This window comes from Doryrhamphus excisus, chromosome 4 (assembly GCF_030265055.1).
Source record: "Doryrhamphus excisus isolate RoL2022-K1 chromosome 4, RoL_Dexc_1.0, whole genome shotgun sequence".
Lineage (NCBI taxonomy): Eukaryota > Metazoa > Chordata > Actinopteri > Syngnathiformes > Syngnathidae > Doryrhamphus > Doryrhamphus excisus.
Window position 1 is genome coordinate 9,851,806 of NC_080469.1, and position 10,904 is coordinate 9,862,709.

General features: G+C 40.4%; 2 protein-coding genes across 3 annotated transcripts; one reads left to right on the forward strand and one right to left on the reverse strand.

Moving 5' to 3' along the window:
• Nucleotides 1–9: 9 nt before the first annotated feature.
• Nucleotides 10–5,232, reverse strand: tchp (trichoplein, keratin filament binding). Its single transcript, XM_058071031.1, has 13 exons — nucleotides 5,164–5,232; nucleotides 4,715–4,909; nucleotides 4,102–4,279; nucleotides 3,960–4,016; nucleotides 3,746–3,793; nucleotides 3,344–3,511; nucleotides 3,149–3,261; nucleotides 3,012–3,078; nucleotides 1,520–1,689; nucleotides 1,034–1,115; nucleotides 772–945; nucleotides 267–398; nucleotides 10–190 (listed from the first exon to the last, which is right to left on the reverse strand). The coding sequence occupies exons 2-13, from the start codon at nucleotides 4,903–4,905 to the stop codon at nucleotides 158–160; spliced, it is 1,413 nt and encodes a 470-aa protein (XP_057927014.1). The 5' UTR covers nucleotides 4,906–4,909; nucleotides 5,164–5,232; the 3' UTR covers nucleotides 10–157.
• A 286-nt stretch (nucleotides 5,233–5,518) lies between these two features.
• Nucleotides 5,519–10,428, forward strand: gltpa (glycolipid transfer protein a). Of its 2 annotated transcripts, none has more exons than XM_058069542.1 (6): nucleotides 5,519–5,681; nucleotides 6,882–7,068; nucleotides 8,585–8,643; nucleotides 8,732–8,865; nucleotides 8,949–9,099; nucleotides 9,833–10,428. In XM_058069542.1, the coding sequence occupies exons 2-6, from the start codon at nucleotides 6,966–6,968 to the stop codon at nucleotides 10,013–10,015; spliced, it is 630 nt and encodes a 209-aa protein (XP_057925525.1). In that variant the 5' UTR covers nucleotides 5,519–5,681; nucleotides 6,882–6,965; the 3' UTR covers nucleotides 10,016–10,428. The 2 variants fall into 2 exon arrangements, with proteins under 2 accessions (XP_057925525.1, XP_057925526.1); XM_058069543.1 differs by having other exon boundaries at nucleotides 6,937–7,068.
• Nucleotides 10,429–10,904: the final 476 nt, after the last annotated feature.

Below are 10,904 nucleotides of genomic sequence, written 5' to 3' on the forward strand. Positions count from 1 at the left end.
GCTCTTTCATTGGCATAAAAAATTTATTTATTAAAAACAGTTGGACAAATTGAATATTAAAAGAAACTTAACACTTCTGGGCTCATTTAAGCACACACAGGCTTCTTCATACCATGAGGCAATAAAGGGATACAGACAGGGTTTTCAGGTCAGTTACTCATGTCCATGCTACTCGAGGTCGCCTATGAATCTGAAATGGAGATAAAAAAGTATAACAATTGAAATATATATTACAACAGCCTGTCCTCTGATTGATGATGGTTTACCTTTTGCTGGCATCCTCTATTGGGCATCCACTGCTTCTCTTGCCACAGACCCTCCTCCTGGACAAGATGGCCGTCACTGTTTTCTTTCTCTTCTTCCTCTACCCTGCACTTCTCTTGAAGCTGCTGCTCCACCTACAGGACGTGAAAGCAAACTGCATTACAGTTTGGAGTTTGCAGGTTCTCCGCGTGCGTTGGTTTCTCCGGGTACTCCAGATTCCTCCCGCATTCCAAAACATGCTAGGTTAATTGGCGACTCCAAATTGTCCATAGGTATGAATGTAAGTGTGAATGGTTGTTTGTATGTGCCCTGTGTACCCTGCCTCTCGCTCAAAGTCAGCTGGGATAGGCTCCAGCACACCCACGTGACCCGAGTGAGGATAAGCAGTATAGAAAATGGATGGATGGATATTCAAGTACCCAGTATGGTGATCTGCGTACCCCACTTTGGGAAACTTGGGTGTAAATTAACACGAGTATTGCAGACATTCAAAACGTGACCATGAACCTCTTTTGTCCATGCTGTTGTGCGGCTTTCCTGTTGTTCCATCTCCTGGCGTCTCGACTCCTTTTGCTTCTCAAGCTCCCGGATCAGCTCATCTCTTCTCTTCAATGACTCTATTTGAGCCTTACGGTTGTTTTGCATCTTCAGCCCTAGCTGCTTCCGTCTCTCTGCTAGCACCTTTTACAAGAAAAAAATATAAAAATATTTTACTTGGGTAATTCATTGCGATGCTTGTGAAATGTGACGTAATACGACAGAAGTGCACCTCATGCATGAGCAATTCTCTGGCTTTTCTCTCCCTCTCCCATGTGGCTTCTCGTTTCTCCCAAACAAGTTGAGCTTCCTCTCTAAAGGGGGAGACACAAATAGTTCTTTTAGAGCAGAGGTGTCCAAAATGTTTACACTGAGGGCCACATGCTGAAAAATGACATGACATCTTGTACACAAGCACATGTAAATATGCTAAGAACTTATATATGACTCAACAAAAAAAAGCTGCACCTCAGCTTTGTGACACAGGTGAACTTTAGGAATTTGCTCTTTTTTTCCTTAATTTTTACTGCTGTTTTAATTTTTAAATATATAAATAACTTTATTCATTGTTTTGTTCTCTTAAAATTGACTTTAAAAAGTAATGTTTTTTTCTTTAATATTTAAACTTTATGCTACTAAAACAATGCTGTTTTTCCCCTCACAAAATTATCAGCTGCACCTTGAATAGCCCTGTTTTTGAAGAAGAGCTTGCTCTCACCTGTACAGGAGATCAAACTCGGCCTCCCGCTCCCTCTCCAACTGAAGCTGCTCTTCGATGACACGCTTCATCCAGGCAGCATCAGCAAAGACCCGCTCTCTCCTTGCCGCCTCCAACTCCTCATGCTGCTCTCCTTTCAGCAAAGCTGCAAGTAGCTTATGGTCAGCCTCCTGGAGGGTACAAGAACACAGATTTAAGAAAAGTTTTTATCTCGAAATCTTTCTTACACATAGGCCTGTTAAAAAACCCTAATTTGATATCACTCCGCATCTGTCTGGGCGCATTGGTTCTATAGTGGAATAAATGGAGAGAGTGAACCCCCTCCCCCCCAATCCGTCATCTCAGTCAGCCTCTTTGTTTAGGCTGACTACTAGTGAGTGGATACAGAGTGCTAGCAGAAAGTTATCCTTATGAGCCAGCATATGCTAATATGAATAAGAAGTGGCCGTCTCTAAGGTTAATGCCACTGCCCCAGTATGGGAATATTTTGGTTTTAAACAGACTGAACAAGGTGAGCACATGAACACAGACCGTTTCGTTTTCTCGGCAGTCAGTGCTTATGGAGAAAAATAGTGCAACATGGTGCCCATTCACAGTGTCGTTGGCTATATGTTAAGTCTTCATGTTAAGGATTAATACCCAATGTTCATTATTTATTCGAAACAGGATCGATTTGATTTGTGTGTGTTGCCATATGAATGTAACCTGCTCAGGGCCTTCAGAATCAGGAGTTTTGGCCCATGTCACATACACACTATTAGCAATGGAGCCAAGTTTTATTTATTTATTTAGTCATTCAGACTTCAGATTCATTTTCAGGGCCAGCGAGCCAGCCTACAGTGACATCAGCACTTTTCTATCATCTAAGTGGTTTAGCAGAACAAAACTGTTCAGAAACTAAGTTACTCCAACCATGGCTGACTGAGGAGGAGGAATTGACGTCTCTGGTGAGTAGATGTATTTTATTGAAAAGATTTTATATTTTTGCCACATTATGAGATAAATATCGATTGCGAACTGCTTCCGATGATGTTGTAGTGTAGTTGTTTGGAGTTGTCTGAACCTTTAATCGCCGTGCCGTTCATTACGTCATTTGGCTGAGAGCCTACTTTACAAGAACTGGTATCAAGCAGATCACAGTCACTAAGTTGAAGTTACGCTGTAATGTAAGTCAGCTGTATTGGTGATGTTATTCCAAGATAGTGGGACTTTGTGTATATTACTCTCACCTCAATCTAAGGGCGAGTCTGTGGCTCTACATGAGTGACTATGGTTTGAAACCCTGTGATTAATTTACTGTCATTATTTTTTTGCTTTTTGATACTGGCTTTCACTGTCTGCCGAAAAAAAGTCTTGGCAGCCCACTGAAGTCCCAAATGCTCCACCCGCCACTAGTAATAATATAGAATTGGAGAAAATCACGCTTCGTAAATACTTTAAGGACTGACTTTGGCATTGGTCTTCAGAGTTCACCAAAGATAAGTGGACTCACCAGTTCTTCCTGCACTTGCTGGGATCTCCTCCTAAGTTGAGACCGATACTGTCGGATGAGAAAATGCCTACATGGAAACAAATTCAAAGATCTTAGTGTTCATCCAGTCAGTGCACCTTCTAAAGTGGTTTCCTTACCGCTTTTCTACTTTCTTTCGCCTTTCCTCTATTTTTCTCCTCTCTGCCTCAATCTTATCCAGGTCCCACTGCTGGACCAGCAAAGACTCTTCCTCCTTCCTTAGACAAGTTGCCTTGGAGAAAGAACATGAATATAACTGTGGTGGGTTTCTTTTTCTTTCTTAATATTACCACTTTTGTCTTGTATCTGATTACCTCCTCTTCCTTCAGTCTCAGTTTTTCCATGTTTTTGCGAATGTCTTCTGCTCGCTGACTCTCCTGGGCTTTCCTGTTTTCCTCTTCCTGTTCTATTCTCTCCAGAGATTGTCCTCCTTGGGTCCTTTCGTATCCGTCTAGCATATCCTCTTGAGCCACCACTTCTTGCTGTACATTTGTAGAGGTGACAACTTTAACCATGCACTACAGCATAGACTTGAGAATATTGAGACATTGACATTGAGTGAATGACACAGAACAAGTGCTGGTAAAATGGGTTTTTCCAGTATTAACAAGGTAAAACAAACAAAGCCACGACATGTTAGGTACTACTGGATAATTGTGACACAAGCACGTCACAAAAACAGTAGTCAAGCTCTAGTAAATGTTATGCTTTCCTACCAGGTTCTGCTCAGAAATATGCTCATCTTCAGGTAAGGCAACCTCAACCTATCAAAAGAAGCAGAAACTTGAGCTACCAGTGATTTGTTGCAAATTCATAAAATAAAAGAAACATTTATCACAGCAAGAAGCACTAGCATTGTCCAATGCGTCATACTCCAGCTGTTCATTAATAATGAATAATAATAATAAATGATGGCGCTAGTCTAGGTACCTGCTGCGATTCCGGACTGTTGCTCTTCCAGTGCTCCTTTAGCAGCTTTTGTGCCAGCTAAGAGTACAACAAACAGTAGTAGTAGTAGTAGCAACATTAATAAGCATATTACACAGGCAGCAAGGATTTAAGTACTACCTACCTTTTTTCTCCTCTCCATTTTTGATACGGATTGCACTTTTTCCATGTTTTCCTGCTCCGTCAGCTCAGCCTGTTGTTGTTTGTGTTCCTCTTCCAGCATGAGCCTAAGTCGTAACCTGCGCTCCTCCAGATTGTTTATTTTGTCCTCCTCCAGCCTTTCCCTACAATATGCCGACATACTGACAGAGCAGAGACACAAGTCTTGTCATCAATGTTTATAGACACTTTTTATTATTTTATTTTTTTATTATTATTTAATTTTGTGTTTGTGGATAAAAACATGCCTGAAGTAGTCATTAAACTTGTTTTGTGCTGGCACACTGTGTTATTTTGCACTACCTCAATATGAAACTGCATCGTCCAACACATCGATAATTATGGGTGGTTGGAAGTGGAGGGGATTTAGGAACATTTTAGGGGGTTCAAACCACCCTAAAAAAGACCTAATGATGTCTGTACCGTGGGCTAATAAACATGAGCTGCATGCTGTAAATGGGCCCGGGGCCGGAATATAGACACCAATGGCCCATAGACTGAGAATTGTTTGAAATACTTCTATATATACTACATATACAATGACGTGTTCTAGTTGATGTTGTATTACGTGTGTTTACCTCTGCGCGAATGAGTGACGTGAGGTCCAATGGGAGTGCAACTGATTGCGGACACCCTGATCCCTATAGTACTTTACGTAGAGGTCCAGCTGCTCCTGTTGGCGGAATTTTTGCTCCCTCCTCCAGGCAAGCTTGGCACCCAACGTCTGTTTGCGGTAGGGTATATAGGTGGAGAGGGTCGGCAAAGCCATGGTCCTGCAAATGCAGTCATTAAACAGCTATTCCAAGAGCATAAACCACAAATCCATATGACGTAGATGTGTGCTGTCAAACCCATGCACTTGCCAACTGTTGCCAACACAATCAACAAAGGACATAGAATATACATTCGCCCAAATGCTTAGCTGTAATATGCTGGGTGGTTACATTGTATTCTTCTGTTGGTGTTTAACCTAGTCACCGTTTCTAATTAAGAAAGCGACAGCATTAAAAAAACAGCATTGTTGTACCTGAATATTTTCTGCTTTCAGCCGATTTTCTCTGTCACTACGCAACATGTACCGGAAACTCAGTCTGTGCTGCGCATGCGCGAGAAGAACGTCACTTCCTTCTTTAGCATTTTTTACGACAGCGCTTCTGTGACGTCACGTGTTGTTGAAGTTATCCATTTTTAAATGTATGAAAGTAAATGGTCAATAACAATACTTCTTATATGTAATATATTGAGAGGGGGTGCATATTGTTTGCTGCCTTAAAATAGATTAAAATAGTTCGACCGGCTCTGGGCTCGTTCTGCACATGCGTTGAACCTATTGCATTTCCGGTGTCGTGCCAAAGTAGGCATCCCAGATAAAATTTGTATCCCCTTCCGCGGGAGAGCACACGACTGCAGGGGGCGGAGCTGATGGTTTCCTTGCTTAGATATTGTCTTATTATATGATTGATTACGATCATGCTTTCATTGTCAAATATAGGAATAGTAACACGAGACATTTCTTTTGATTCTGCACATTACGTGTCGCCCAAGGTAATGGCGTTCACTGCACCGTATGACAATGTCGTTTATTATTCTTCCTTTTTTTGTTATAAAGTATAGTTTGGCGATCAGCCTAGCAACTAAACCTAGGCTAAATACTCCGTGTGCTCGATTCAAATGTGCTTTAATTAGGATCAGTGACCTCCAGGACACTGGTAATCGAACAACTACTTTGCCAACTCCAGTCACAAATCATCAACAAACTTAACAATACGGCTATAGTTACGTTTTGGTCAGAGTTCTTTCTTTTTTTATTAGCTGTAAGTGGCCAAAAATGAAAGTGTAAATGGTCCGTCTTCATGTTTTGCTGTCTCCATCCATCAATATCACAGTTTATTTGTGGTTACTGCAGTTGAAGCAGTGTTATTGTACAAGTATCAAAAGTGGCGGTTTCAATGACAAAGTCAATGACTTTCACCTTTTTTAATGAACCTTACCATTTACTATATTGTTTTTATTTATTTATCTCTGTGTGGAGTTTGCATGTTCTCCCTGTGCGTGCGTTGGTTTTCTCCGAGTACTCCGGTTTCCCCCCACATTCCATTAATTGGTGACTCCAAATTGTCCATAGGTATGAATGTGAGTGTGAATGGTTGTTTGTCTATATGTGCCCTGTGATTGGCTGGCGACCAGTCCAGGGTGTATCCCGCCTCTGGCTTGAAGACAGCTGGGATAGGCTCCAGCATACCTGTGACCGCTGTGAGGATAAGCGGCATAGAAAACGGATAGATGGACTATACTCAAATGTTAATAAAAGGGGTTAAATGAGGGTGTTGCAAAACATCACTTGTGTACATATTGTCACTGTATAAAGTGCCTAAAATAGCATATAGTATGTGCTATAGCTGCTTCTTTATATGCATATTTTATTAAAAATAAAAATCTAGTACAAAATACAACAACCATCATATTCCAAAGAAAAACAATAGTCGTTGAGGACATTTGGTTACTGACCAGTAAACACCACAATGACACATCACTTCAAAACAGCAGTAATAAGCATTATAGTAAACAATGTAAAATAAATTATGTATAATAAAAATATGTGATTTGGGCTCACCCAAACTATTAATCATTAAATCAGTAGAATTTGTAATGTTGTTTTAACAATAGAGCTTGACTATTGTGTTATCAGTCATCACGTGAGTCTGTGCATGTGTGTGTGTGGCTGCTTGACTGTGTGTCACCCAGTCTGGTGGAGGTCATTACAAGTCTAACAGTCTGTCACCATCACCTCGGAGTGAAGTCAGAGACGTTTGAAGACAAGAAGAAGTCATGGCTCTCCTACTGGAGCACCAGTTCAGGCCACTGCCAGCTGACAGACAAGTAGAAACCAGACCGTTTTTAGAAACAGTGTCATACCTTCCTCCATTTTTTGGTGAGTAATGCCGCCTTGGAAACTTGCTAATGTTGTCTAGACTGTGCACACAATTAGTAAATTTATTTTATTGTATGTATTTATTTTGTATAACATTAGATAAGAGTGATATTATTATACATTAGTAATATTAAATATGTGTATGATGTAATTATTTTCCCTTTCAAGTGCATCTGACTGTTAGGTGCTGTCTTATATGGAGTTTTCCACCATTGGGAATTGCTTGTTTGAGATTTGTCTCGTGTATACATATAAAATCCTTTCTAAATATGCTTATTTTAATCAAATCCTCAACATTTTACATCACATTCTCTTCATCAGACTTTCTTCTGATTGTTTTATCATGCATAATTTAATTGACCGCCCTGGATTTGAAGGAAATTGATTAGTACGGTGTCATGTTCCGCTTGCCCATTCACCAGTGCCAGGGCATCCTTGTGCCACTTCATTCTGTATTAATATGTCAAAGGTTCTCTATGGAAATTGCCACGTGAAACCTTTTGGAGGAACCAAATCTGTTGTCCATATTAAACGCTTTTCTCCTTGTCCCATTGTTTTTCCTGCCCTAGAAATTGCTTGGCCACGACCCATTAAAGGCCCACTCAGCCGTTAAATGACTGGATGTGACTGGCAATTTGTGGGACTTTTTCTTTTGTTTTGTACCCCATTGTGTTCTTGTCATGTTCCTTTGCCACACGTGCACCATTAGTGTGGAGTGAGTAGAAAATAAGTAAAATGCCCTCAGTGCTTAAAAAAACAAGATGTAATGTGCTGTCATGAGCAGGAAAGAGTTGACAGGGCCTGAAAGCTGTCCATGGGTCAAACTGAAGTCACGTGGGGTCCTCATATCTCACTCTACTGACATAGAATACACCACCAGTCTAGCCGCCTAATTAAGGCACACCTCATGATAATACCGTGAGTCAGGCAATATATTTTATTAATTGATCATTGTTTAATAATACATTTATTTTTATTTATTTATGTATTTATTTCTGTTTCTTTGTTTCATTTGTGGGGCTGCACGGTTTTCTCCGGGTACTTTCTCCGGGTTTGTTTCAACATTCCAAAAATATGTTAGGTTAATTGGTGACTCCAAATTGTCCATAGGTATGAATGTGAGTATGAATGGTTGTTTGTCTATATGTGCCCTGTGATTGGCTGGCGACCAGTCCAGGGTGTACCCCGCCTCTTGCCCGAAGACAGCTGGGATAGGTTCCAGCATGCCTGTGATCCTTGTGAGGATAAGCGGTATAGAAAATAGATGAATGGATATATGTAAATAGTTTTTTTAAATAATATTTTAAAAAAAAAACATATACAGTATATAAAAATACCAAAGTGGCCCAACCGAGTTTTCTGTATGTGGCCCTTGGTGGATTTATGGTATGGGCAAGTTTATATGATGCTCCTTGATGTAACTTGTGAAGCATGTTCAAAAGAAATGAAACCATGACCTATCTATTTATCTATCATGAAAGTTCTCTAAAGTTATGGATCAAACATGTGTTCCCAGACTGCCTTGGTCCGACTATCTTTGCCCCCATCAAAGCTGACATTTTAGGGAATATTACAGTAAGTGCTGCTGTATGTGTTTCTCATATAGGACCATTATATATACACTTTTTAAGTTGGGTAATATATTAACACTGATTTTGTTTAGAAAATCAAGGCAATCTATGACACCAACCCAGGACGCTACAGGACTCTTCAGCAAATATTGGAGGTGGAGAAGGAAATGCATGGTTCACAGTGGCCCAAAGTTGGAGCCACATTGGCGCTCATGTGGCTGAAAAGGTCATAAAAGGTTTATTTTGATTGTGACATGTTTGTGTCTGTTGATTGAAGTCTGTGCCCATCTTCATTTCGCATGTGCCAAGGGGTCTACGCTTCATCCAAGTGTTCCTTCAAAGCCTGCTCGATGGTGAAAAAGACGAAAACAACCCAAACCTCATTAGAGTCAATGTGACCAAAGCATATGAACTGACGTTGAAGCGATACCATAGTTGGTGGGTTCAACAGCTTTTCAGGGTGAGTCTGCGCACCTTTTTCCACATTTCATCAAAAAATTTGACTGTCAGTGGTGCACCGATCGGCACTCCTTTTTTCTTTAGCACATAAAACATCAGAAAACACGCTAGCATTAATGCAAACTGCAACCACAATAATAAATATATTGTTAAATCAACATATTTTGGCCTACCTAATGTTGAGTATATGACACATATACTCACATATACAAACCTTCATTTATTCATTCATTCATTTTCTACTGCTTATCCTCACGAGGGTCACGGGCATGCTGGAACCTATCCCAGCTGTCTTCAGGTGAGAGGCGGGGTACACCCTGGACTGGTCACCAGCCAATCACAGGGCACATATAGACAAACAACCATTCACACTCACATTCATACCTATGGACAATTTGGAGTCACCAATTAACCTAGCATGTTTTTGGAATGTGGAAGGAAACCGGAGTACCCGGGAGAAACCCACGCATGCACAAGGAGAACATGCAAACTCCACACAGAGATGCCTGATGGTGGATTTCGTACTAGTAATGAATAAAAAGAATAATTATTTGGTGATACGCACCAACTCCAGATAGTTATTATATACAGTGTATTATATACAGTGTGTACAAATATACCCTGCATAAAATGGCTATAATTTCTAAATATTTAATGGCATAATTATGTGCAACCTATTAAATTAAAGGTGAAATTCAAGTTACTTTGAATAAGATGGCGGTGTTTGCTTTTAGGCAGCTCTGTTTGCCGCTCCATACAAGTCGGACTTCCTGAAGGCACTCTCCAAAGGCCGGGAAGTCAAGGAAGAAGAATGTTTGGAGAAAGTCAAAAAATTCCTGGTCAACTTCTCCGCCACCGTTGATGTTATATATGAGCTGTATAACAAAATGAACGCCGATCTTGACTACCGAGTGTGATTGCAAGACAGGCCTTTGCCTTCCAGTTGCACTATGCATGGTCTGAAGGAGGTTATGTCTTTACAAATGTATTGTCTGTGTATTTTTGTGTCTTTGGTCATCTGCTGACTCTCACTTTAGATCACTTTATTTTCTAAAAACAACAAGCTGTTTGCTAAAAATGGACACCCCATGGACTCTCGTGTGCTCAGGTGTACTTCAATGCTATTGCAAATGTATATTTTGTACTCCTCCAAAAGCATCTTCTACATTCAGATCTCAATAAATCTCTACATTAAAGTATAGTTTTAAAACCTCATACTCAAATTCCCTGTGCAGATGTTTTTCTGCTGAATGAGTGGACATTAGCTGTGTGCTTCAATATTTACTCTTTTTTTCCTGTTTCAAAATATTGGAACTAATAAATTATGAAAAAAATCCTCAATTAAATTATAGCGAATCAATGAGAACATCTCAGTTTATCGCACAGATCCCAGTCATCCTCTGTTATCACAGGCGTGCCTCAAGGCTCTATCCTAGGACCCATCCTCTTTATCATTTACCTTCTCCATCTCTGCAATATCTTCTGTAAATCTAACATCCATTTCTATTCCTTTGCGGATGACACCCAGCGCTACCTCTCGAGCAAACCAAATGAAAAAAACAAATTCCATCCGCTCTTCCTCCTCCCTCACCCCCTCCTGAATTGAAATTAACCCGCCTCAGATTTCCTTAAACTCGACTGTGATAAAACATAAATCCTTCTCAATCAGAAGTTCTAAGTCTACATTATCCAAAGTAGACAGTCTCAGCATCGACAACACCATGGTTGCCACCTCCCCTGGGTCCTGAGTCTGGGTGTCATCCTCGATAGCTTGCTGTCATTCCATTCCCACATCAATAACATTAC

Bases quoted from the DNA above. Each gene is read 5' to 3' on its own strand.
- gltpa (XM_058069542.1), top strand. From the start codon at position 6,966: ATGGCTCTCCTACTGGAGCACCAGTTCAGGCCACTGCCAGCTGACAGA. The intron at 8,644-8,731 runs GTAAGTGCTGCT...GATTTTGTTTAG, and splicing joins ACATTTTAGGGAATATTACA to AAAATCAAGGCAATCTATGA. The intron at 8,866-8,948 runs GTCATAAAAGGT...GCATGTGCCAAG, and splicing joins GCGCTCATGTGGCTGAAAAG to GGGTCTACGCTTCATCCAAG.
- tchp (XM_058071031.1), bottom strand. From the start codon at position 4,905: ATGGCTTTGCCGACCCTCTCCACCTATATACCCTACCGCAAACAGACG. The intron at 3,262-3,343 runs GTAATCAGATAC...TCTTTCTCCAAG, and splicing joins TGAGACTGAAGGAAGAGGAG to GCAACTTGTCTAAGGAAGGA. The intron at 946-1,033 runs GTGCACTTCTGT...TTCTTGTAAAAG, and splicing joins GAGAATTGCTCATGCATGAG to GTGCTAGCAGAGAGACGGAA.